This window comes from Columba livia, chromosome 17 (genome assembly GCF_036013475.1).
Source record: "Columba livia isolate bColLiv1 breed racing homer chromosome 17, bColLiv1.pat.W.v2, whole genome shotgun sequence".
NCBI classification, from domain to species: Eukaryota; Metazoa; Chordata; class Aves; order Columbiformes; family Columbidae; genus Columba; species Columba livia.
The window spans coordinates 2935752-2963052 of record NC_088618.1 but is presented as its reverse complement, the minus strand read 5'-3'; the positions used below and the strand labels follow the sequence as shown (position 1 = coordinate 2963052).

The window sequence follows — 27301 nt, the reverse complement described above, 5'->3', positions numbered from 1 at the left end:
GAAATCCAGATGTTTGTCAAAAGCAGAACTTTATGGTCCAGATGCAACTTCTGGCTTGGAAAGCTGTGAAACGGCCGAGTGCAGGAGCTCGAAGGGAGCGTGCGGGGAAGGGTCGCTCCTCTGCCCGGTTCACCACTCTGACCTGCATCGTTCCCAGGCTTTTTTGCTTCTCTAACGCCCACCCCTCGTTTGTGTGTGTGCATACAGGACACGGAGGTCCTTAACACGGCCATTCTGACGGGCAAAACGGTGTCTGTTCCAGTCAAGGTGGTTGCCGTGCAGGAGGACGGGTCTGTGGTTGATGTTTCGGATTCCACCGAGTGCAAATCAGCCGATGAAGACGTCATCAAGGTAAGGCACCTGCGAGAGGTGGCGAACGGAGTTTCCGCCCCTTTCCCCTCCATCACCGCTGCATTGGGACGTATTTCACACTCAAGATTTCACACAGGGGTGGGTTGTTTCCCGTGGGTGATGGGGAGCGGGGTCTCCAGAGGTTGCGCAGGGCCGGCACGTTTCCGTAGCCTGATGCGCCGTTGGTGCTGGTGCGTTCCATGCGGTGTGGTGGTGCGGTGCAGCAGAGCCGGGGATGCGCAGTGAGCAGTCACGGTCGTTCTTTGCTGGCCAGGCAGTTCTGATGAGAAAACGTGTTGTGCTATATATCCCACCTGGGAAAAGTCAGCGCCCCCACAGGGATCTCTGGTCTTGTGTGGCTTTTCTGCATCCATTATTTAATAGTAATGATGTTGTAACAGAGTGCAATGAGATTTCCTACATGCTGCTTTTTCTTTTTGTTTAATAATATGTTGAACTGGTTCTCCCTCACTGACATTTAGATGAAAATAGCATTAATGTGACTTCATCTAGACATTGACTGCATGACTTTTGACACCATTACGTGGCTTTCAGCTTTTAGCTCTTTATTATTTTTAGGCATAGATGAGTTACTTTTGAATATCTTTAATGGGTTTATTTGTTTTATTATGTGTTTGGAGTGTGGTTTTTTCCTTGTTTTAAATGAACATAAGAATTTACTACAACTAATTCTGTATAGGGGTGGGGGGGCTTTTTGTATTATTTCTAGGGTAGTCCTAGAAAGATAGTTCCTTTGTCTCAATCCCAGCAAACGGTTGTCTATTATATAAATGCTGTATAAGCAGGGTAGTATAGCCATTCTTTTTCCACATAGTAATCCTGTAACCTGGAGATTTTATAAACTCTGCAGCTTTCAAGAAACAAGTTCCTCCTTGTATTCTAGCGATCAATTGTGTTGTGTGGGACTGTATTCCAGACCGGAGCACTTGTTTAAGTGTCTCTCAGATTGCAATTCAAACCCACATCCTATACCTGTGTACTTTTAATCTATTATTATAACCTTTTTGTAGATAACACTGCAAAGGTCCTACTTTGTCAGATAATTTTGTATGTTCTTTAGCTGGCTAAAGAATTGCACACAGCCAAGCTCTTTATTTTGAAGATGATATGTTGGAGCAAGAAGTTCACCTTCTTGTTTTTGACAGCTCTGAATATGCTTGTTACCAAATTTCGGAGTAAATTACGTCCTGTAAAACAAACAGAATTTCATTACATTTCCGGTCTAATGACAAAGGAATTCCTTTGCAGTTAAAGAGCTTACAGAGCAGCTGCCCAGTGGGTGGAGATTTTCCAAGACCTGTTGGTAGGTGAGAGATGCCTCCAGTTGATCCCGGGAGCTGCCGGGGAGGCAGGATGGCTTTGGGCAGAAACCTTAAGTCAGGTAACATCTACTTGCTTCCAACTTTTTGCATTAAGAAAAAGGATTGTCATTTTATCTCCATTTATCACAAAGGCAAATCGCTCCTAAACAAGATTCAATTTATTGGGCAGAGCCATGTGTGCAGTTGTATCCCCAGAGAAGCTGGTAGCTTGGGGTTTAGTTATAGAATAACAACGACTCGCAGTTTTCAGACCTGAAAGCGTTTTGCGAAGGACTTTTCATGAAAGTGGCTGTTCGGTGTTGAGCCTCCGCCAGCAATGGAATAGTTCTCTTGAGGTTCTAACCTGTGCTCTGGCTTCTGTATTTTCCTTTATATATCAGATGGGAAAAGACTGCTAATGGAACAGACCCTCTTGATAAACGTTGCTATTTCTTTTTCTGTGTACCATGCAGCCTTTATCTGATTAGTGGCTATTATTTATCAGTTCACAAGGAATTGTGCTTATTGTCAACTCGAGCACCAAGTTATATATCATCAACGTATTTCTGAGATTCTGTATTTTCTTTGCACTTCAGAAAACCAGGTCTAGATCTAAAAGCTGGTGTATGTGGACTTTTGTTTCTATTGAGTTACAAGCATTTCTAGTACCTGCTGTAGTTAGAGAATACTGGACTGAGCCAGGTAATAAAAGGTCAGAAAAAGGACTCCCATTCTTCTTCCACTAATAAAATTAGTATCTGCAGACATTAGGGAGAGGTTGCATTTCAAAATGTTGCCTCTTAAAAGGCCATTCAGTTCAATCAGCAGTTGTCCATATCCTGTCAGATCTGGGCATGAAGTTGTTCCCAAATTTAAAAGGTTCACTGAACCTGCCAGCTAAATAAGGCTCGACATGACCCTCTGTGAGCAGAGACAAGATTTCCACTTGCCAGCTGTGGATTTATACACTTCAAGAAAGCTTTTGCCCTTTGACTGTCTTCCCTTCTTGCTTTTTCAAAATGTGTTGTATTTCCAGGTGGAATTAGACTTGCTCCAAAGTACCTTCAGTTTGACGAGTGTCCTTCCATTCCTTTCAGTGGTCTGGATAGAGCCAAAATTCTGCACAGGTTTTACAAGACTTGCACTATAATTCTCCTCTTTTTTTGGTAGTGACTAAGTCAGGTATAAACCAGATCTTCATTTGACTGTTCTGTGAAATTATCTGGGTATCACATCACTGACAGAAGAGAATGCCTCTGGGATTCCTTCCAGACCTGGTACTTGACTCTCTGCTATAGCGACTTAATGAACAAAACCAGCAGGTCTGAATGTGATCTTCTCCGGTTCATTTTGCCTCGTCCTGCTGATCTAAAATGGGAGCAATGTTATTTTTGTGAAAATTGCAGCATCCTTATAACGCATTTCAGTCACAAATTACTGAGGTGCTCTCAGACTGAACGGGCTGTTCAGGCATAATTTTTTAACTGGAAATATATGTATTGGTTGCAAGATTGAATCCATAACGATTAATTAGCTACGTTAAAATTTAGTACAGGGTTTATGTGCCTATATTTTTTCAGAAGATGCATATTCCCTTTACAAGCCCCTTCGGTAAAGTCAATATTGACTTCGCTTCCAAATTTGTTTTGCCTTTTCTCCATAGGTCGTACTGCTAAACCCTCTAATAGGAGTCGTCAGGCATTTTGGATGTAATTGCCTAATCTTAAGCTTCTTTCCACTGTTAATTCTGCCTTTATTGTTTCTTTCTAATTGGAGAGATATTAATATTCTTTTGGGCAGAACGGAGAGTGGTGCATTCTTAACCTTTTATTTCACTTAATAGCTAATGATTTAATAGACAATAAATGAGACAATTCTTTGATCACTGCTGTGACACCACTATTTTAAATTAAGACGATGAAGACAATTAAGACAATCTAGTTTAAACAAAACCAGACTTTGGCCCAGGCTATTATGTATTTACACAAAATGTGCTTATCTGGGCAGATACCTGGATATCACATTGATAAAAATACTACCCAGAGATGGGCAAATAGATGATGTACAAGTGATTTATTTGTAGGCAAGAGATGTGAATCTTTCGTATTTTAAGCCATATGTTCCCTAAGCTTAACAGTTTAATAGCTTCCCAGCAAGAGACTATTTCAGTTTACATTTTTCAAAACCTACCTAATTAGTGGTAAATATAAAGAAACACACTTATTACTTTTTGACCTTGTGCTTTCTGACCTGAGCATGATCCTCCAAGGGATCTCGCAGGTAAACGTGCTCAGTTCAGCTACAATCCCTGGTCCCTACATTTGGACATAGGTTAAATACTGACCAACCATTTTAACTTAAACTGACCACTCTCTAAAAGATGAAAACATGACCGTAAGCCAGTGAAACTCATACATGTATTCCGTATTGAGAAGGAACATTTAATGCTGTTGGCATTTGAGGGAAAAGATTGGCTTTATGATTAAGGCGCTGAAATGCTGCTCAGCATTAATTTCCATATCTCTTGCTGATTTCCTGAGTGGCTGTGGGTAAATCACTCATTCCCTTTGGAATTTTGCTTCCTTATCTGCAAACAAGGAGAAAAAATACATCTTTTTCCAAGGCTGCCTTGTGTAGCTTCCGGAGCTGCTATTGACCTGAATGGACAAAATCCTTATCTCCACCAGAGTCCCATTAACTTCAATGCTCTTCTGCCACGGACTCAATTGAAGGGCTTCTCTCCCAGTGTCCCGCTTTCCCGCAAACCACAGTGAAATAAGGTTGTGCAGTTGAAAAGAAAAGAAGTGGCGGGAATTTGATAGAATTTATGCACATAATATTCAACTATTTTGCTGATGGGCAATACAAAGAGAGAGAAAGGAGCTGTAGGTCTGAGTGTGTGTGCTGAACCGTGGGGCTCAGTCTTCACAGGTGGGGGGAAAAATCCTTGAAGAAAAAGATTTGCAGCATGGCAAGGACCTCCCTGGTTCACCCGTCTTGTCAGGAGGTACGAGTGCTGGCCGGTTACAGTGGGTTTCACTTGCTCCCCACTGGCCTTTGAACTATAGTTAGAGGAAAATAAAGTTGGACCAACATCAGTGATGGAGGGAACACCAAGATGGTTCTATTACAGATGGAAGTCTAATCTGACGGGTTTTGCCACAGTCAGTCTTTACAATCTTACCCCAGCCAAGGTCCGTGCACTCCCTGTAGAAGTGTCTGTAAAAGTCTGAACCGTAGTCATTTCACATGAAGAAAAATTCCAAAAACATTGTAGTTACGTGGTGCTCAGAAACACCACTCACAAAGCAGCGTCAAGTGAGGAAATTCTAACGAGGACAGTGTCTTAGTCCAAATGTTTCTCTCAGTGGCGTACAAACGGGAGACAGCTGCCCAATTAATTCATTTGTAGATTAGTCATATTTTCATGTCCTTTGCGTGTTATGCAGAAATTGACTGATGCTTCAAATTAATCTCTGCAGTAATTCAAATGGCTTCCAGGGAGTTACACCATGGACTCATTTAGCCTCATTTTTTGGTAACAGAAAGAGCCCTTGAACAGAAGGGAGTCAGAGGGGCCTCATCCTGCCCATTTCTGCCCACGTAGGGACATGCATTAACAACAATGGTACTTCAATAACATACCATGAACTCCATCTGTGCCAGGATGCACTTTTCTTGTTAACTTGCTGGAGGAAAGCACTTCAATGAATTATTTTTCACCTTTTCATAATTTCCTGTCTAATTACAATGAAAGTAAAATTCAAACCATTCCTACCCCCTACTTTTCTAATACAAACCTTATCTTGAACTCTCTGTAATTAATGTTAAAACAATAGAAGACCTAATTTTCTTAGCAGCAGCCAGCTAGGCTTTATCTAACGTGTGGTAAAAATAGCATAAGAAAGGCAGGAAAGGTAGTAGCCGAAATAGATTGAATCCAAAGAAGATTCTTCCCTCTTTGAAACAAAAAGCAGACCAAGAGCAACTGAGGATCTTGTTCGAGAACCCAGGGCACAGTGATCTCTGACCCCAGGACAGCAAATGCCACAGGAACCCTGGGGACAAAAAATTTTGGAGGGATATTGCGGTTCTCCAATGTAGATGATACTGAATTTTTGGGAACAGACTCACAGCACACTCGTCGGACAATTTACAGAAAGAAGCACCTGCCTGGAGTTGTTAAATACAACTATTTATGCAGGAGCTCTGAAAACAAAGCCGGAGTTCGTAATTTGCAACTTCTGCAGCTGCTTCGCCATTAAAGTGTGTGATCAAGAATGTAATGTGCTTGTACATAAAGTGTAGCTAATCTTCTTTCTCCATCTATCATACTTTTGAGTACCTATCACCACATTACACAGGAGCTCTATTTTGTGGTCACTTGCACAGAAATTAGCTCACTGCAGGAGTCCAACCTCTTTCTGCAAGCAGAGAAACACTGTGGTTTATATGATGGATTTACTTTGGTGCCAGTTGGTTTATTACACAATACATTTTGAACTAGATCTTATTTTTTAAGTGATTTTTCCCTTCAGCGCTGACAAATGGTTCAAGATTGACAGCCCTGGAGGCTTAACCAGTGTGCCTTGCCCCACAACAGGGGATGGGTGGGCACTTGTGAAATGCAAACGTTTAATGTGCTGAGTCCATCTTCATGTCCGTGCTGTCCTTTTAACCTCACCTGATTAGTGCCCGTATCATCAGCTCCATGAAGTCAGCTCATGTCACTGTCAGCTCCATCTCCATCCATTGCTGGGAAGTAACGGACTCTGCAGAGCGTTACAAAGCCCCTGAAATAATGACCGGCCAGAGTGAAACGTTCCTGGGCTGAACAGGAGGAGCCCTTAGGAGGTGAGGATGGACTGAGGAGCGCTGGTGTATCCCTGGTGTAGCTCTGCTTTACTCACACCTCTGGGAAGCCGCTGCCCTGTCTCGGTTGTACCGCGGTGATGAGCAGGATTTACAGACAGTGCATCTTCTCCCTTGTATCTGTAGACAGGGGTGCCTAAGGTAGAGCAATAACCGAGCTGCTTGCAATTCACCCAACTTATAAATTACAATTTCTTAAGATTTCTATTTATTTTGACCAAAACCCTCACCCTTTTCTCCCCATCCAGAGTTCATCTTTATGAGTCAGAAGAGACGGGCAGGAGAGTGTGGCAGATCTCTCCAAAATATGTCAGCTGCTGAATTAAGGATTTTGCTTTTTGTTGCAATATCAGAGGTTCTGACATTCAGGTCACCAGATTCTTCTAATTAGTTTTCTAGCCAGACAAAGTATGATCAGAAAAGAGTAACATAGCCGCTAACTGCATATTAAAGATTGCTCTTTAAAAACACTCTTGTTACACAGCAACAGGTTGAAATCTATATTGTTTCATAATTGTGCCAACTAAAACTTCGGGCCTAGAATCGTATTTGCACACAAAACAGCTCCATGTATAGCAATAATGATGCCAATGAGGCAATCTCGCAAAATCACATATTGAAGAACTAATATTCTGTACACGGTACACTTTGTACACAGTTTATAGCAAAATATATGTGTGTATCTTTCCGAAGCTATTTTTAAACACACACAGGCTTCAAAGCCAGCTTGAGAAAAGAGTGTTTTGTCTGGGAGAGGATCCGTTCAGAACAGAGCACGCCGACATGTGCAATTACACAGATTCCGGCAGAGATGCTTATGGTGTCTTCCAAGGGACCAGCTGCTGCTTCAGAGCAAGAAAATAATTCTAGGCTTAGCATTTGGCTGCTCCGAGAGCAGAAACACAAAAGGCATGGATCCCAGGCCTGGGAAACAATCATTAGCCTGAACTGCTCAGGATAAACTCTGAATATTTGATACAACTCAGTCCAGTCTCAGCAGAAGCAATGCAGCAATAAGTAGCTGTTGTCGGGAGAAAATGACAAACATTTGGAGGCTTTTTCTATATGAAATTAACTCTGCTCTATATGAACCTTAATGCAGCTGGCCATTAAAATGTTTTAATTGCAGATGCATGAACCTCATGGATTCCAAAGCTTTTATACCTCTTGAACCTCTTATTATGGCTGCGCAAATTAATTCAGATTCCCATTGTCATCTAAACCCCTGGGGACAAACCGTGCTCTCAGCTGAAGTCATGCGACGGTGTGAAAGGCATTGGAGTGACAGGGGTGTTCCAGGGGGCAAAATCTGCTCCGTGTGCGAGTTAAAACAGCCATTAGCTGTCAGCTATGGAACGAGAGACAAATCTTCATCTTCCGCCCTGTCACTGATGTGATAGTTGAGGGAAGTGGGACCAGGCAGCAAATGATGCTTTCTGGATGGCATAGCGTCCCAGTTTAAGTAAGCAATGGTGTTTTGGGCACCAAAATTTATGTTAAAATGTACGTACAGCGCTGAATCTTTCAGCCCACAAACAGGCTTTATTTCTAGAGAACTCAGCAACCAAACCTGTGCATTCCCCAGGCTCTGTGGTCACTGTTGGGTTTTGAATGCAGCCAGAGTGTGTGTTTTTGTGGTTTAACTTATCCACACCTGTGTTTTAATAATGTGTTCTGAAATGCATTCCCTTGCGATACGTAATTGGAGTTGAGGATGGAGATGATGAGGCTGACACGCCACCGTCATTTTGAAGTGCAGCTAATTTATCTGACATAAAAAGCACCTACGATTGAGAGTAACCAGCTCCCTTTTTGCTCTGTGGTAGGAGGCATTTTTGTCCTTGCTATCTTTTTAATTATTAATATTTTTGCATTCTCATCATACTCATCATTCTCATCATAGAAATCAGAATGAAAACTATTTTGATTTTCTTCATAGGAACAGCAACAAAAGGAGAAATAACATGTAGCTGGGCAGATCTGTACCTTGGTATATCAGGACTGGGGATATCTAGGGTTTTGAGGAGAATGGGCAAAATCCAGCCTTAAAGAAAAAATACTGGATTAATGAGTTGGATAATTCATTAAATAAGGATGAAAGAACAAAGTGAAGCTATAAGTGCTATTTCTTGTGCCGTGTGTGTGAAGTGCAGGGAATGGAAGATGCTTTTCTTCCAGCCGTGTTACACACCCTAGTGAGAGCGCCTGTCGGATTCAGTGGGAACAGTGGCTCTGGGGTCGAAAAAAATGGCAGGATTTGGCATTTGGTTTTGTGTTGTGGATTCTTAAGGTCTGGTTTAAACTGATGTCACTGTACTGAACGCTCCCTCTCACATCCAAGTCTTCCTTCAGTTGCTAGAGAGGTAGAGAGTTGTTTTTGTGAGGGCTTGGTACAATATAGCCATTCCGGGAGGAAATCCTTTATTGAGTTAGTGTACGAACCCAGTGAGGGGGGAATGACATTACCCGGGGACTGGAGATTGCCCAGCGGGGCTGCCAGCGAGAGGCAGCTCTTTGTGTGAGCTGCATTGTCAGAAATTATAAGTTCCTAGCAGGAAATGCTATCTCCTATTTATACGCTTTATTTATTTGCTGTTTTCCAATTGCTGCTTCTGCGATTACTATTTGCATTTAATTTGCAGCCCCTTGCAAACGGCTCTTGGGTTTTCTTCTGAAAATGTAAGAGAAAATCCTTAAGACACGCAGGCCTTGCTTAGATCTCTTACATTCAACGTTATCCACTGCAGAGCAAAATTAATGCATGCCCTTCCTTATTGTTTTCCTTCTTAATTCATTTCTTTCTATAGAGGCTCAGCAAGCACCAATTTTCCAAGTGAGTTTTTAATCGCCTAGCCCAGCGTGATTGCTGTCTTCCAATCTAGTTGCCATTTGATGCAATCAGTATTTCTGAATACAATGACTATTTTTTTCCCCCAAACTGAATGCTGTATGGCCAGCTGATAACACTTGGCTGCAGAGAAACAGCAAGTACTGATAGCGAAAGGATATAACCTTTGATTGTGAGGGCTTCCCCAGCCAAGTGCATGAAGGTGATGTGAAATGGTTTCATAAGATGGGGCACAAAGAAATTTGTTATTCTGATGCTGGGAATAGAAGGGAGGGAAGGAAGGAGAAGAGGGGAACGGGCGTGCTGAGGTATTTCGCACTCTTGCAATGTTTCCTTTGAAAGGGCCTTTCAAAAATACATGTTGCCAGGGGAGATTTTTCTCTCCGCTTCTTTTATTGCCACCCCACAAATAAAAGGTTTCAATACACCAGTACTGGAAAACCACAGACTTAAATAGTCCCTGTCACGCAGGAGCTGTCGCCTTTTAGATTTGTCCAACCTGCAGTGGGTTTAGCATGAGCGATTATCCGTGTAAAATGAGAAAATCCCTCCTTGGAGTGAATCCTCCATTGCTGCGCTTTTAAGCACATTTTGTGCACTTTAAATGCCGAGCAAATATTTGCAAAACTACTGAGTGAAGATCAGGGCCTGAGCTCTGCAAGCGAGGACAAAGTAACGCTGAAGCAAAGAAAGGGTAGAAGGGAAACAGTGGCTGCGATGAGGGCTGTGTTCTGTGTTTTTTGCAGGCAGACTGTCGTGTCTCCGCTGCCACCCTCCTCCTGCCCAGGTCTCATTATGCAATACAACCACTTGTGTGCCGCTGCATCCCAAACAACTGCACTTAACCGTGGGGAGATGGGAAGATCCAGCCAGCACCGCTACAGTGCAGAGCTGAGATGCCGCGAGGCGTCTTGTTTGTGCTATTTGTTTAACAAAGCAAATACCAACAGTGGATGGATGCTTCCCAGTATCCTCTGTGGATACCGTGCAACCGTAACTATTTCAGATAGAGCTTGTTTGGTTTCTTTGCAATGTTGTTGGTGAGTATGGTTGTCTAAGTCTAGTAGACAGCCATTTGCTAAGACCTTCTGTTCTTAGCAAACCTGACAATGTGGCTTGTTTGATCGCCTTATGTTATTATTGATATTTTCATCTTGTGTAACTGATTTTGCTGAGGAAAAATGTATTATTGCCAACTTCGATCTTCTTAATTCTTGTAAGCAAATGCCTCCAGCATTGGCCCATTTGAAGAATACACAGATGGTTTGGTAGAGGAGCGTGGCTGCTCTGAGGAGGTTGTTCACGTTGTGCGAGTGTCCGTGGGTCAGGATGGGGAGGGATCCTTTGTAGTGAGACTGCAGGGATTTTGAAGGTGGCTGTTGCCTGTCTTCCAAATAATTACTTTCTCTGTCTGTCACTGGGAATTCAGAAATAGCACAGCAAGCTCAGGGAAAAGCCTGAGGTACTTGAAAATGAAGGTGATTCTAAATAAAGAAGGCTAGGATGAGACTGAAAGAATCAAGCAACAGAAATATAAAGTATCCAGAAAAGCAGGAGAAATAGACCCTTTGTACCAACCTTTTCCACGGCTCCTGAAGCCTCTGGCGGTGCCGTTTGGGTGCTGTAAAGTGTGACGTGCGAACCTCACAGTGCGAGTGTGTTCTCTAGACGGCAGCACAGGGAACCACAAGTGTGGTTTGGTTATTCTAGTTTGAATAAAATCTTTGTAGAATAATTCCCCTGTGTGCATAGCTAGAAATGAAGGGGATTATTGATTGGCAAGACAGAGAATGGCCCTTAATGCTGAATCAATAAGTGCAAATACCCCGAATTGAACATGATTGCACTGCAAACTGGTGACCTACCCCAGCTGCAGGGACCGGCCTGTTGGGCAACAAGGAAAGCAGCAAAGTGTAGAAAAGCAAACATCTTACTACCACAAAAAAAAAAGGGTGTTCTTTCAAGTTAAATCAATAGGACTACATCTATGACCTGCATAAAACATGAGACTTTAATAGAGTTATTTGAGTAAACAGAATCTAATAGCTTTGGTAGCCACAGACAGACTTCAGAGGTGCCTTCTGCAGGGGGATGTCACGCTACAAAGGTGAGATTATTGGTAGGCAGAAATAATTCCCTTTAAACTCATGAGCCTTGAAAGTCTGGAGTATTTATATCTAAGGACCATATTGGTGGTGAGAACCCTTGTGTCCTTTTTTTGTGTTATCCTTGAGCAAACAGAACATAAACTGGTTGTATGATACTCCCTGGTACCTGCCACACTGGCCAAAGGGATTTTGATGGAAAGACTCTCTTGGGCAAAAATGAAAGAAGGGCTGAATAAAAAAAGCAGCTGAAGGAAACAGCTGAAAGAGAAGAATAGAAAATCTATTAGTGAATAAGGTGAAAGGACAGAAAAAAGTGTATGGTTATTGGCAGCAGGTGTAGTTAAAATCCCAAACAAAACTTGCCTAAGCCCTCCTTTGCCACAGAAGCAGGAGATCAATGCAAGAAAATACTTGAAGATTTCAGGATGAAATTGGAAATGAAGGCACAGAGGAGGAGATGACAGGTTCGCTATCAGACAGTCCAAAGTGCATGTGCTGCATGATCACTGTAAAAAACCCCATCCATGTGATGTCAGCCAGTATTAAGAAAACTCCAAAGATCAGTGAAGAAAAAGAACATGAATTTCTTAAAGAGAATAAAGACAAAATCATCCAGAAAGCCTTCGGTGTATAGAGTGTAAAACCACAGTAGAGCACCTGTTACCCTGCGGTAGGGGCGCCTGGGACAGAGTATTAGTTGGGCAGGATTTGTGTTCTGCTTGGGCAGAAATGTGGCAATGACAGATCTGGATCACATTGGCTGTATTTAATTTGTATGGATGGGGAAGGAAGTGTCTCCAGAGAACAATAGTACAAAAGAAAAATTATGCATTAATTAAGAAATGAAATCTGTGCTTCACGTTAACTTGGGTTTTGTCGCTATAGCAAGCTAGGAGGTTTTTAAACTGAGATTGGACATGGCACTTAGTGCCATGATCTAGTCAATGGACTGGAGCTGGACCAAGGGTTGGACTTGATGATCTCTGAGGTCTTTTCCAACCCAGTCGCTTCTGTGATTCTGTGTGTGATTCTGTGAGATGAAAGTAAGATAACAGTGTTGAATTTCATGGGAAAGTAGCTTCCATATTTGTGCAGGGAATCCCTCACATCTGGACTGCGTCTCTTGGGTTGTTATCTAATGATATCTAGGGACTTTTAGCACAGTCTTTCCCTAACCCTTTTTCTAAAGAATTTTACCAAAGCACCATTTTTAAGGACATCGTTTCCTTTTCAGATGCAATCTGGAATTATTGTCTTTTTTTTTAACATTGTCTAGATCCTCACGCATTCGGTAGCACTATGTGTGTGTAACTAGAGCAGGATCCTTCTATGCTGGATCGATGACAGAGGCTTCGAATGAACTGAGTTCCTGAGGCCCATACCAGAGGTTTTTAGGGACTATGGTGGTCAGGCACATGTTGCATCCTCAAAGAAATATAAAGAAATACAAATGCTCAAAACAAGCAACCTCTTCTGGTTGTGTTAATGTTGCCAATTGAATATATTTCATCTTGTGTTGATGGTGCTGATTTAATATATTTCTCTTTAAGGCCATAATGCACCTTTAGAGTTTCTGGTTAGGAAAGAGAAATCATAGCTGCTGGTAAAAGAGCTAAATGGATTAATCTGTTTTCTGTGAGTCCAGGCTTTGGGATATACTTTTATGGTATACATAGCTTTTATATATACATGTCTTGGGATGAAGTGAATTGGTCTAACATTAGGAAAAGAAAGAAACCTTTTTTGTTTTGTTCCCATGTTTTTTATGTTCTTTGAGTGTGGCTTGTTTTTCTGTATCTACACAGCCCTAAGGGAAGATGCTAAAAAACAAACCAAAAGAGAAAAATCCAAAAGTACAACAGAAAACTTACGGCAGCACTCTGTGCTTTGTCACTTCTCGTGCATGCATGACTTGGAATGGTTATTTCTTTGCCCTGGTTCAGTGGGGGAACTGAAGAGCTTTACAGATCTGTCTTGGCATTTAGATAGAGTTCATGCAAGTCCATGTGCTGTGGCTGTAGATGGGAGAAAGACTGACAGACAGGGAAAACATCCGTTTGTAGCTGGATTTTAACAGCGTCTCATTTGGTGTAAAAAGCAGCTCGGTCCACCCAGGTCATATGGGCTTTGGAGCAACAGAGATGCCCTGACGAGAGCAATGGGGGAGTCAGGTAGTTCTACACTGATTTTTCTGATAACTCAATCTCTGCCTTTAAGTTAAAGTCAAGAGAAAACTATTGATTTTGATAGGTCATGGTTTCTGAAGAGCTCTGTGGAAAAAGGTTAAAGTTTGTGTCATGCAAAGTTTAGGCATTTTGACATTTGTTCTCACTGTGATTAGCAGGTTTTAACAAATTCTCCTCAAAAGAGAAAACTCTGTGGTCTGTTATATGTTTTGCAGCCTCTGGTCGTCCATAGGGCTGCAGCCTTGGATTTCAGCTCCCCTGGTCTGGCAAGAAACTGTAGACAGGAGCAGGAAGATTTGTAGGTCCACAGATGTCAGAATGGGGGCATATATAGGGGCCCATTCTACAGAGATTCCATCTGACTGAGGTGCAGCTGCTTTATGTGTGTATGGTATAGTAATTCCTTTGAATTTATATGCAGAATTTAAGCTTCTTCTCAGTTGAGGCTGTCACAACTGAAGCATGCCATCTTCAGCACAGTCTCAGAGCTGGTTATATACAGAAGCTTATCCAGCACTTTGCAGTAAGGAGTTAAGCGAAGTCTCATGATTGTGTCATTCTGACATTAAAGAGAGATGAAATATTTTCTTGGAAAAGATCTGCTGTGTCATTCAGTCACTTCCAGACAATTTCAAGAACCCCAAGACTGTACACTTGAATGGAAATCTGGCTGTATTTTTGAAACGCTGAGATTTTTTTTCTTTCCAGTGCATTCATCCTAAAGGCTCTGCCTCTGCTTCCCCCCCGTGACTGCCCAAGCGCATCCGAGCAAGCGCCCGTCCGCGGGAGCACAGCTCAGCGGGCACTCGCCACGGCGGTGACACCACGGCAGTGACACCACAGTGGTGATGCTCACCACGGCGGTGACACTCACCATGGCGGTGACACAGGACAGCCATGTGAAGCTCCCAGAGCCAGTGCTCACATAGGAACTGGGACACAAACGGAGGTGATGGGAAAGAGCAGGACTCCCTTTTACCTTCACCATCTGCTCCTCTGCAGCCAGTGAACATTTTTTTTCTCTTCCTTGTGCTATAGCTAAAGCCCCCGTATCATTACAATACATCATTTTTAAAAGTGCTTTTAGCTATGCACAATATATAGGAATATTGTAGTTACAATACTGTTCTTACAGGTAGACACAGACTCTTCCTCAGGTTCAAAATACTTTGGGGGACCTTATCTTCAGCCTTTAGGGAGTTCCCATTTTTAAACTGCTCGTAGTATGCACTTCTGATAGATGCTTTATTTAATTTTAAAAATTAAGTTTAGATTTTCACAGACTAATATGAGTCCGGGAATGGGAACTTCCATAGAAAGCACAAAATATTTTGAGTGTGGTGCTAAAATTACAAGCATTAGCAGGACTGTAGTGCATGCAGTGCAATAGGATGTGGTGACATCTAGAAATTGTATGACCGTCTTGTATATGCGAGGGACTTACATTGTCTTGGTGTATATCTAGTGTCAGTTCTTTGAATTATATGCCATATATGCCGCTTGGCCTTTTCCATTTACTGAATAGGTGCATCTCTCCTGATGCTGATGTTCTGCATCATCATATATTAGATGAATAAAATACTCTCATATAGTCCAGCCTCCTAAGACCAGAGAAGGAAGGTAATCTTTTCAGGTAAAGGCTCTTGATGTTCTCTCCGAATAATCGTATTGAAGCACTTGGCTGAATGAATGCAGTTTGAGGGCTGGTTTTGTTGGCTGCGTTTGCTGTCTGAATGTCGCTTTTCCCTTTTTTACTCATTAATGTATTATTTGTTGCTCAGAGACTAAAAACTAGCTGGGAAGACTTCTGCATGTCAGTGTGTTATTATCGAGGCACAGGACCAGAGTTTTCCTTACAAAAGTGTGCTGCTGTGTATTTAGAAGCCTTTGGTGGTTTGTGTTTTGTTGTTGTATGTTGTGGGGGGGGTGCTGTTTTCTGTTTATCCTTTGGGGTAAAGATGGTATATTCTTTCATTACTGGGACGGGATTAAAGGCTAGACCAGTGTGGCCAGCGTTCACGACTTAACACATTACTCTGAATACTACATTAAGCTCACAAGCTTTATTACTTGGCTGGCTAGTCGTCTTCAGGATTTGTGGCTTTACGGTGCTGTTGTAGTTGCAGTTGTCCTGTCTTGTCCTACTTCATAGCATCTGTGAAACAGCGGGGGGACATGAGGAAATCTGGAGGTGGGTCGTATTCTCCAGGAACCTTGGGGAGCCAGCAGGCACAGAAGAGCTGGTTAACTTCAGCAGTTACAACTGACCTGCTGGGTTTGGGTTTTGAGGTACACGTTCTTCAGAAACCTCTATTTCCCCTGTTAAAACCTCACTGGAAATATTGAAGGATACGCAATACAAGAAATGGAATGAATACGCATGTAATTGCTTCTTTTTCTTTTAATTTCATGGAGCCTTAGATCTTAAATTTCAGTCACAGGGATTAGAGCCATGAATCATGAACACTAAGTTTACTTAGCACACAGAAGATTACTTCTAAAGCTCATTACTTTACAAAGAACTTCAGTGGGACTGAAGTATGTTACATCTGCCTGAATATTTTCCTCTCTTATTTTTCTCAATGATGTGTAAATTATTCTGTCAGCCTGTAGCCCCATTTGTGTAATTCACATGGGGGAAATAAGAAAAAAAGAGGAAAAAACCCAACACCTTAGCTCAACCATATGTGTTAGTCTCACCTAATTAACACTTTCTACAGAGCAGGTTCAGTGGTTGCGATTAGCATTGGTACAAGAAAGAGCTGGCACCATATGCTGGAGTTTCACCAGGTAAACAAGTCTTAAGCCCTTCTGGGATACTGGCTGATGGGTATGAAGTGTGTGGTTGTTTTACTTAAACTAACAAGTGTTGGTAATGCCTAATCTGCAGTAGTTTAAGTATCAAATACTTAATCAAAAGCCACCTCAAACAAGCCCATGCTTAGAATTTGTGCTGGTGAGAGATCCTTTATCTCAGAGCAAAGCATGAAGACGTACATCTAGAGATAAGCCTGCCTGTCTGGGAAGGACATCAGCCCATGGTGACAAGGCGAGTAGAAGCCACGCTGACCTGCATACCAGTTGCCTAAAGCCAACCAAAACTCATAGAGCAAGAATGGGACTTGCACAGTTTCCATCACCAATGGCTCCTGCCCTGAGCTCCAGTCCATGTGTTCGTGTTGTCAGCAAAAGTAGTGGTTGAATGAAAAATAAAGAGTGTTCCTGAAGCTTCTTCCCCCAAACACAAACTGCTGAGATGTAAATTAGCTTGAACCGCATGAGATAAGTTTCATGTGCACCTGCTCTTCTGCATCCTGGCAGTGGAACTGCTGCTCTGTCAAGAGATAATTGCAGTTTGTCCAAACAACTTGAGATATGATATACCAAAGAACTTCAGTCTGTGAAAAGAACACTGCCTAAAAAATCTCCCTGTTCCAAGCTTATGTCACAGTTGGCTGTCATTGCATTACAATAGACAGTGAAGTCCCTGCATCCTTTAAAACTCCTGGTCTGGGGCCAGTAAATCAGCAGAAAGTCTTTCATTTACTTAAACTAGTGTTGGATCAAACCTAAACAAGGCATGCTGCATCTCCACCAGTTATCCTTCCCCACATCAAAGCAGAGTCCCACTTGTTTCCCAACCAACTGTAGAAATGTCGGTGCTAAGACCAACAGCAACACAGCCATCACTATCTCTTAGTCATTGCTAGCAAGCATCATTTCTGGTCCAGGGGAGCTGACATTTCTGTTGGACCAACCACTATCTATTCCAGGTACCGTGAACAAAGGCTTTCTCTTCCGAAGACACCAGCATCTTAATGCAGCTGTTGATTTGGCCTAATGATCTGCATGTAGTGATGATAAATAGTGGGGCGAGCAGAAACAGTAACTTTTAATTCCAACAGAATTCCTCAGCTTGATTTTTATAGAAAAAAAGTGCAATTAAAAGCTCAGTTGATTACTAAAGGAACTTGGTACAGGGAGCAGAAAACATTTTGGCAGCACCACATGCTGCTATTAGCTGCCCCCCATCACTTTCCATCTTCACATAATCAATAAGAACAAAACACCAGAGCATCTGCCCTTCAAGCAGCTGCACCACCACCGAGGATGCGCAGCAGTTATTCCTGAGCCTGGATTTAGGCTGAGCAGCAGGCTGGGTCTAGAAGTGCACCCACCTTCTTTGGTCCTCCCTTTTCAACCTGTGCACCCACCAAACTCCTCATCTCCAGCGGGAACGCCCTGCGTGGCGCGCCGGAAAGGGAATGAGAGCAGCTGCTCTGCACCTGGGACTGAAATCCTGGCAGATCTCATGTGTTGTTTAATAATTTTGCATAGATCAACAGTTTTTGAATAGTGCACACTTCATTCAGTGCAGCAGGTTTTCAAATTGTCATTGTACATTCATGGATCATTGCACCTTTTCTAAGCCACAGCAGTTGTCTCTATTGTTAAACCAAAATGTTAATGTCTTCCATGCTGTCCTTCCCTCTAGTTCAGTGCATTTTAATAGGGGTTAAAAGGTAAAAAACACTCCAAAACTTCAAATACCCATTCACATCATTACAAGCTATACCTCGTCTCATCTCCCTCCTCCCCCAATACCCTGCTTCTCTTCATCAGTACCGTTAAATAGTGACATCTACAGAGAAAATGAGCAGAGGCTTCTTCAATAAAACAATAGGGTATCACTAACTCTATTGTGCTAATTGCTGCTGAGCTGCTATTAAAATGGTCTCATATTGTCACCGTGGAGCTCTGCATCTTTGTCACTGATAGCTCCTCCACCAGCCGATCACTCAGCCCATCACGTTTTTCTGGTCTCTTGAACAAACCGTACTTCAGTTTATTATCTGGTTTTCCAAATCTTTGCTTTCCTGGACAAAGGGCTTTCCTTTCGATCTTGCTTCTAACTCATCATTGCATTTCACACCCGAGTATAAATGAGTTTGGATTTTTGCACCACTGCCATAAGCAGTCTGTAGAATAGGCCCAGCCTGGCAAACACAGCTACAGATATTGCTGTTATCTGTATGTGTAACATTCTCTGTGCAGCTCGGTGCAGCCATGGGGCTTGTTCTTAGGAAGGACTTTGAGCCGGGTCTGGGCTGAGTGCTGAAGCACTTGTGTTCCCACTGTCTCCTCACTTTGAAAGCAAGTGGCTGTCAGATTGCGCTTCTGGCTCTAATGAGAGAAACCTGAAGTCCAGACATGAGTTTTGAATCCCCCACCTTAGTCTTTTAGTACAATAAAACGGGTAAAATGACCATCACAAAATGATAATTTCAAAATGGTCTGAATTTCCCAATGGAAATCGTGTGGTTTTGGAAATTCCACCTACCTGGTTAAATGCTGGCTAATCTCTGGCCTTTGATGCTTGATCATCCTCCACTTAATTCAGCTGGATTGATTTCAGCAGTTGTAAAATCAAGACTCTGGGTAATTAAAAAAAAGAGCAGGTGTATCTGCAAATAACACAAACCCAGAAATATTCTTGCTGGCAGATAACGTGACTGGCCTGTTGGTACAGGACATCACAACAAACTTTCCTGCCCCATCCCAAACTTCCCCAAACACCAAGGTAGGGGATACCTCATGTTTCAGTGCAGGAGTACATGATTTTCTTGTCAGTAGATGGGGCAATTTAAGATCACTTAAGATAAAGAGCATTACAAACGCTTCAGGCTCGTCGTGACATATTTCAGGTTTTACATTTTTGCCAGTGAAAGCTGGTAGTAGGGGAGAAAAATAATTATATTCTAAGTATAGCTATTGGACTACATTGAATAATGCTGTTTGTATACTGTTTCTGTGTACCATTGCTATTCACCGCTAAGACGAAAAGCAAACACATATCCAACCCTGGATGGGGAACACTTGGCTTAAACTCTTGCTATTGTTTCTAAGTAGGAAACAAACCTTAGAGTATATCTCACGGGATTCCTATAGCCAGCACTTACATCTGAAACCACAGCAGCTATTCCAGAGAACAGTACTTGGAGAACCCATTTGCCAATAAAAACAAATTAACGTGAAAAGAATGTTTCAAAAAATGACACTTCCAAGACTATTCTGCACATGTCTAAAATTAAAAGGGAATAAAACTTCTGTTTTCATTAGTTTCAATTTCAGCATCATGTCGTTTGCCATCCTTTACTCTCTATATTCTTAATCTACCATTTGCCTCAAATTGCTTGGAGACAATATCTGCAGACCCCGGTACACACAATTAGCCGGGGCAGGGGAAAGCAGAGCTGTTGCCAGAATTAACTGCACAGCAAACATCCCTGCCTACAGAATAGGCTGAAATAGATGCGGTGTCAAGCCTACCAAGCCATATACAAGGCTTTGATTTGTACGATGCAAGGACAGCTTTCAAAGTTGCTCTGAGAGGAGCCAGGGAGGGCACAGAGGTAAGGAGCTGTTTGAAAGAGGGAGAAAGAAGAGGATAGGAAGAAAAACAATCCTCCTTTTTTTGTCTTCCATCCTTACCCGAACACTGAGCCACATTCCTCAGGCTAAGGAAGTCATTTCAGACTGTGCTTCTAACACAAACAAGGAGCAATAATCAAAATAAAGCACAAAATAATCCAAACTGGAGAAAAAAAGCCAAAACAACCTGGTATGGCCATGCTGTGGCTGTATAAATAGATGCAAGGGGCCAAAGAAAAACACACACCATAGGGTTTGATGTAGCTCAGCAAGTCCTTCCTAATGGGCTAAACAAGACAATACAAGGAACAATGCTGCAGAAAAGGTGCAAAAGAAGGCATTCAGGAACTACCACAAAATTACAGTTTTAAGGTTATTATGAGAATGAGCCATTTACTCTAGGAACCACTCGCTTTAAAAATGTGTTACAATTGTTCTCTCTGTAGCCCCAGCCACCATAACGAGCCCTGGCGTCCCTTCCACAGGCAGCGCAGAGCAGCGCCGTGTGCCGTTCCTCTGACCTGCTGTAAAACCTCCATGTTCTGCTGGTCATTCCCACCTCTGCTCCCACACACCAGGGCTGGGTGCCTGTTTGCAGACGACTTCGGTGGCTGCAGCCAGATCCACTCACTCAACGTTCCTTCATACTGAATTAACCAGAATTAATTCCTCTGGGGAGCAGTTTTCCCTCACTCAGCCTCCTCACAAAATGACCTGCAAGTTGAGGGTAAAGTACAAGCTTTGGAATTAAACCCGCACCACGCAGCATTTGTTTTCTTGTCAGTCCACATTCCCTCTGTTTTACTTCTTCACCCAAAGGGCGCGTAAACCTTTGCTGACCTGAACATTAAACGCTTTCCCAATTATTCTTTAGGACCACTCGCTACTTTTGCACTGCATTAGTCTAAACCAAGGAGGCTGTGACAGGCAGTGCATGGCAAACTGTGCTTTTTACAATTACGTGTGAGGATTGGAGCCAAGCACCTGCTTCAAAGCCCAGAGAGGTTAATTGCAACTCTCTCTCCCTTGACCCGCACACCAGAGCACGTTGCTGGCCATCCTGCCCTCCTGGTTCCAAACCATCTCAAATTCGTGTTCTGATTTTGTCAGGCAGCTCACAATGGATAGCGGTAGACTGTTTTAAACAGGTTTGCTCTGTGCATTTTGGATGAGAGGGTGGCACTCTGAGTTCTTGCTGTGTCTTCTGCCTAGTGTTTGCAGGAGAGATTTAACTGCATTTCCCCTCTTTGTTCCCTCAGAATCACCAGGTCAAAAGAAATCTGTGCATTAAGTCACCTGCTAATGTAACTCAGCCTGTCTCTCCCCACTGTGTCCCAGCTTGCCCCACAAAACTAATTTTCACAAATTTAATTTTCCTTTAAATTCTTTGGTTTGCCTGTACCAAATAGAGCAAACCCAAATTCCAGACAGAGAGCTCGAACAACAAAGGTCTCTCTTCAAGTTTTCTTATCAAGGCTGGATTATTTTCTGGAAGCTACATTTAGTGAAACGTGCGCTCTGAACTCTACACAAAACCACTGCATCAACTTCTCTAGCATAGTTTTATATACTTATATTTACCTTTTGGTCAGTACATAAGTGACTGAATAGCTCTGTCTAGACATGTACTCTATGAAATGTGTAAGCCTAGCCTGATATTTTTACAGCTACAATTAAAGTCCATCTTTTAGTTCCCTAATTTACCACCTTTCTTGCTTGCTGACAAGAAGACAAGAATATTTTAAGCAGCAAGAAGAGAGTCTAAAATAATAGCTGCTGTTATGTCAGATATTAGCTATTCCCTTGATCTGGTCTTGATGTTTATCCCTCCCTCTTTGAGTTTTCTTAATTATTTCTGTCTTGTATTAATTCTCACAAACCTCCCTAGATGGAGGCTTTATGATTTAGAATCTCAACTGCTCATCCAATTAATGGGCTTGATTAATATGCTTACACTTCCAGAGACATTTGTGATACAATATGAGGGTAACACAAAGATTCTGAGTGTGCTCCACCTCATTTGTGGTACTGCTGAGCTTGGAGTCCAGTTTAAGCTCTTTATCATATAGCTAGTTTCTTCAAGAGAAAAACAATGCTATTCTGAGATTTAAAGCAGGAAAAGCTTAGTTTCAAAGTTGTATGTGAGGACGGCCCGTGACCGAAGAGAAGAAGGAAAGAAAAGAAAGGCTGCTACACATTTTCTGTCATGTTTCTTGCCTCAGTAACCCCTCATTCCCGTTAATATCAGAAAAGATTTGACGTATGTTTGCGAACCAAAACCAACCTGTGCTTTAGCGTATTCCCCACTGAAGTCTACATGAGTTATCTCAGTGACACCATTAAACCAGATTTTAATCACTGGCTTAGGCAGAATCCCTTCAGATCTGAGTCCCAGTGCATTGTACAACATGACACAGAACAGTCCTGACAAGAGAACAAAGTCCATTGCAGTAGCTACAGCTCATGAGCTACAATTTTGAAAGATTAAAACCACAGTCCAGGGACTCTGATGGAGCCCATCACCTCTCTCTTGCTTCAAAACAGAATGGAAACCCGTATATAGATACAAATACCTGTACACATGTACACGTATATCCATGTATATACATATAAATATGTTATACATTAATCTAAATATCTGCATATATATGTATATAATATGAAAGTATACCCACACACGTTCATAAATATATTAAAACCCTGTACCTTATGAAGAAGGAGTTCTGTCTTTCCGGGATGCAGGTCAAACGTGTCGCTACGTCCTGTTCTTTATGTCGGCAGGATCTGTGCTCAGGACCTGGATTCTGTGCCAAAGGATCCTGAGACCAGGAGGGTAGACCAGTTGTATGGAGCCCACGTGCTGGTTTCGGCAGGAAGTTCCCATCATGACACAAAGCAACTATGAATACATTTTGCTAAAACTATTACTGAGGAGTTCTAAAAATCACTGCTTCTGCTGCACTTCTGCTCATGAGCCATACGGGGATCTTTGAGCATTACAGTGCTCAAGTAAAAGGAAAAGATTCTGTTTTATGATTCTGAGTCAGTCTTTTTGCTTTCTAACATATGGCCCCATTTTTTCCAGGTTCTTTAAGCAAGCTGTAAACATAAACTTTGATGCACATGGAGTTTGATTCATGGAGAGTGTGATTTGCCTAGTATAAAAGATTCACATAGGTTATATAACATCATTAAATTATTTTTGCAGTTGGAGTAGTATCCATTGAGGAAAGCAGAACTGTTTCCCGAGGGTCCGTTTATCACTGTTTGCTACTAATTAGAAAACTGAAAATACAATATGCATGACTCACATTATCAGTGTTGTCTTTGGACTGATGTATCATTCCTCCCGCTTCCTCAGGAACATTTTATTCATTCCCTAATTAATCTTTCTTTTTTTTCTTAAGGTTTCTGACAGATGTGACTCCATCTTCGTTAATGGCAAGGAAATGAAAAGCAAAGTGGATACTATTGTTAACTTCACTTACCAGCATTTTACCACCCAGTTAGAAGTGACGGTCTGGGTTCCGCGGCTCCCGCTGCAGATCGAGATCTCGGATACAGAGCTGAGCCAGATCAAAGGCTGGCGGATCCCCGTCACCTCCAATAAAAGGTACGTCTGCAGCACTGAACAGCCCAGATACGCGCCCCCGGCCTCTCATTTTACAACACAACAGAATTTTAGAGTATTTCTTAAAATCTAAGCTCTCCTGTTTAAAATTAGCTTTACAGTCTGTCTTAGCCTTCACTAAAACAGCCAACAATTGTAACAGTAGGCTCCGTTTTATCCTGATCTATATACCTTAAAAGTCAGCGGCTTTGCCTGAAGCATTAATCGATTCCGCACAATCTCAGGAAATCATATCACATGCTCCGATGTGCAAATCTGAGGAAAAGGAGCTGGACCTCTCCCACCCTGTATGTAACACTGTGCGTGTGTGATATTCAGCACAATAAAACAGGGCTGGGAAGGAGTCGGGTCCCTGGGCGCTGGGGGGTTGGACTAGATCATCTTTAAAGGTTCTTTCCAACCCAAACCATTCTATGATCCTGTGACTTTGGATGGTTTTGAGCTCTGTTCCCACCATTCCTTACTGAAAATACCCAATCTAGAATAACCACCATTTGGACAATTTGCAAGATTAAGAATTTCAAGGAATACAGTTAGATTGATGGATTTCAGGCTAAATGGAATAATACTACTGGAGAACAAGGCTTGACACCAGCTCAGATTTATAATACAGGGAAAAAGCATTTCTAGCAGCAAAAGCTATAGCGCTAAACACTGTGGCGGCTGTAGCTGAAGCACTCGCATTGCCCAGGAGAACATCTCTGCTGTTGAAGAGCCTTAAGGAGCCCAAACAGACAGCTGTGGAGTAGAATTATCTAACACTTTATGAGGGCATAAAACTAAGGGTAATAGGACACAACAGGTTACTCAGATAACACACTCCAAAGAAGGGGACTGACTTACCTCTTGGCTATGGGGACATTTTTTCTGGCAGTGACAGAAGAGGTGATGAGCATCTGGCACAAGAGAAATTGGTGTGTTTGCTTCAGAGATAAAGGCAAATTCGCCATTTGTGGCAGGAGATGTGCTGGGTGGGGAATAAACTTATGCCGCTGCTCCAAGTTTCACTTAATTTACCTTCTTCTGCCTGTAACGTGCCCGGTGCTGTGACACCCCCTCAGGTACAGCTCCTACTAGAAATAGTGGGGATTTTGCTGAGTGAATGGCTGCAGAATTAGGCTGTTGTTGTTAACTGTAGGAGGAAACTTTCAATAGCAAGCTCGGTGAGTTAGACATTCACCTGTGGTTAACGGTCGTGGACATTCTGAGTTTAAACCCATTACACACAGTGCTGCAAACTCACCCCCCAGTGTCCAGCTCTGATTTATTTGGCCAGCTGAGATAAAGATAACGGTCTGAGAGGCTGCTCTGTCTGCAAGCTGGCAGGCGATGGAGTCTGTTGAGCTGCTCACATCGCAGCTGAACTGCTGGCACGTGGAGGGTGGAAGAGAACGTGTGGACACGGCATCGCTCCAGAATCGTGTCTGGTAGTTCGTGACATCGGTGTCAACAGTCCCTGCCCGTGTGAACGGGAAAGGTTTCAACTAGAAACAGATTATCTCTTGTTTTATGGAACGTTCATGTGGATTTTTTTAACTGTAGGGGGTGTTCTAAATCAATAGGCAGTCTAGGACTGGCGTTAGTTGTGCTCACTCTGACATTTACTTTGTACGTAAGGTTTTTCCATTTCCTTTCTTTTCAGATTTGGATGGGTTTTACCTGAGACTTAGTGGCTTTTCCTTTTCTTTTCCTCTTTAATTTTTAATTTCCTTGTACCCCCATCTCCTTCCTAGCTACATGTTTCCCAGTATCCTAAACACCCAGGAGGTTTTATGATGACCCAATGTACACATTCCTCACCTCACCACAGACAAAACAACTTTCTGTTCTCCAGTAGGGTTGGTACCTTCACACTGCTCCCTTGTCTTCTTGTCAAGAACTAAACTTTGCTATAAAGTAATTCATCAATAAACAGAAGGTAAAATGAGCTTTTCTCATAGGGATTGCACAGAGACAGTTCAGTAACCTCCAAACATCCGTCATCTCCTCTGGCTCCCACACGCTCAGCCTGTCTGCGCTGGTTCAGGTGACTGAAGGGCTGAGCCAGATGGCAAAATATAACTGGGTTTACAATAATCTTTTCAATGTTTTTATTGGTGCTGTTGACAGAAGAAATGCTTCTGAAACTACTGTCTCAGCATGGCTGTTCTTCATCTGAATATGACTGCTTCTATTGCAGCCCTGAAAAAGTGTTTATATGCCCCAAATCACATCTGTTCTTTCCAACGATGTTTGTCATCTAATAAAATGTATTGCTTCTCCCTATAAACCCTGTCATGTTTGTAACTGTAAAACACATGTGATTACAGACATGTTTGCTTACCTAACTTATTGAATAATTTTCACAAAGCAATAAAAAAGACAGGGTCTTTACAGAATTTTACAAACACCACATGCCTACCTCGCTCCGAAATGTGTCGGTTTTCACCTGGGCTGAACTGCTCTAGGAGCAGGAACTTGTGAGAGGAACACAAAGAAAACCAGGCTGATTATATGCCACAAACCAGAAAAATAATAGTTTCTCTTTATGAAGAGCACCAATGCAATTTACCAGATCGGTCTGTAAATATATGGCAAACCTTACTATTACCCAGAGGAGAATGTGATCCACGGCGTGTGCTATTGCAGCTGTGAAGAGCCTCCCTTTCCAGGGGACACTGGATCAGCTCATGGCTGGTGTGTGGGACGCGGTCCTCCAGCTGGCATGGGCTCACAGAAGCTGCTCCTGCGATGGGCTGCAAAAAGAGCCCACAATCTCAGTAAACAAAAGGTATATATTTAAATTGAAGTCAAATATCAGAGTGTAGAAGAGGTCCGGGGTGACTCTGCTAGTCTAACAAGAACATTCATTTTTATTCCTCATGCGTCTGCAAATTAATTACCTTCTGCCTGAAGTTCCCGCACTGGCTCTATGCAGGTACATTTACACGGGATGCGTGGCTCCAACTTGCATTAATAGGAATTGCGTGGCTAAAATCTAACAGAACAAGCTGGAAGTTTAATTTAAGTAAATATCTGCAACTGGGATAAGCACGTTGTTTTCCTGAGGATCCCAGGGAGGGCGACTGCAGCATCTGCTCTGGGTCAGGCACATGGGTTACTGGACTTTAATCAGCATCTGGCTTTACTGAGCAAGAGCTGACAAAGCCATTACCGAGTCCCCGTCACCACAAACCTCCGACTGGCATAAACCCGCAGACCACAGTTAAGCCAGACATGATGCTGCTGATGAATGGCAGCTGGTTGAACTAACGGTTAATGAGGTGGGGGCTCTACGTGGGTCCTATCTAGTACTGGAGACAAAAGCAGGAAAGCTAACCTAAGTTAAATGCAGGAAAACAATAAACTGCCTTAGTTAAACCTCTGTGTGAGCGCTGCCACTCAGAAATAAAGCCATACTTTAACGCAAGTTAGGTGAAACTGGATTCAAACCATTCCATTTGTGAATAACAACACCCACACAAAGCTTGAACACGCTGTAAATTCACTCAGTTAACTGACTTTCATGTCCTGTGGAGATAAGGCCACAAAGACTTTTGTTAACAGGTAGG

The 27301-nt window shown here is 42.5% G+C and overlaps 1 protein-coding gene across 2 annotated transcripts in view; it reads left to right on the top strand.

The window, feature by feature from the left end:
- LOC102090998 (transmembrane protein 132B) overlaps positions 1-27301 on the top strand; it is a 222948-nt gene that overhangs the window by 185005 nt on the left and 10642 nt on the right. For both annotated transcript variants that reach the window (XM_065033355.1, XM_065033356.1), the window contains 2 exons: positions 208-351; positions 23527-23732. In XM_065033355.1, coding sequence (XP_064889427.1) covers positions 208-351; positions 23527-23732 — 350 coding nt within the window. The remainder of the gene's footprint in view (positions 1-207; positions 352-23526; positions 23733-27301) is intronic.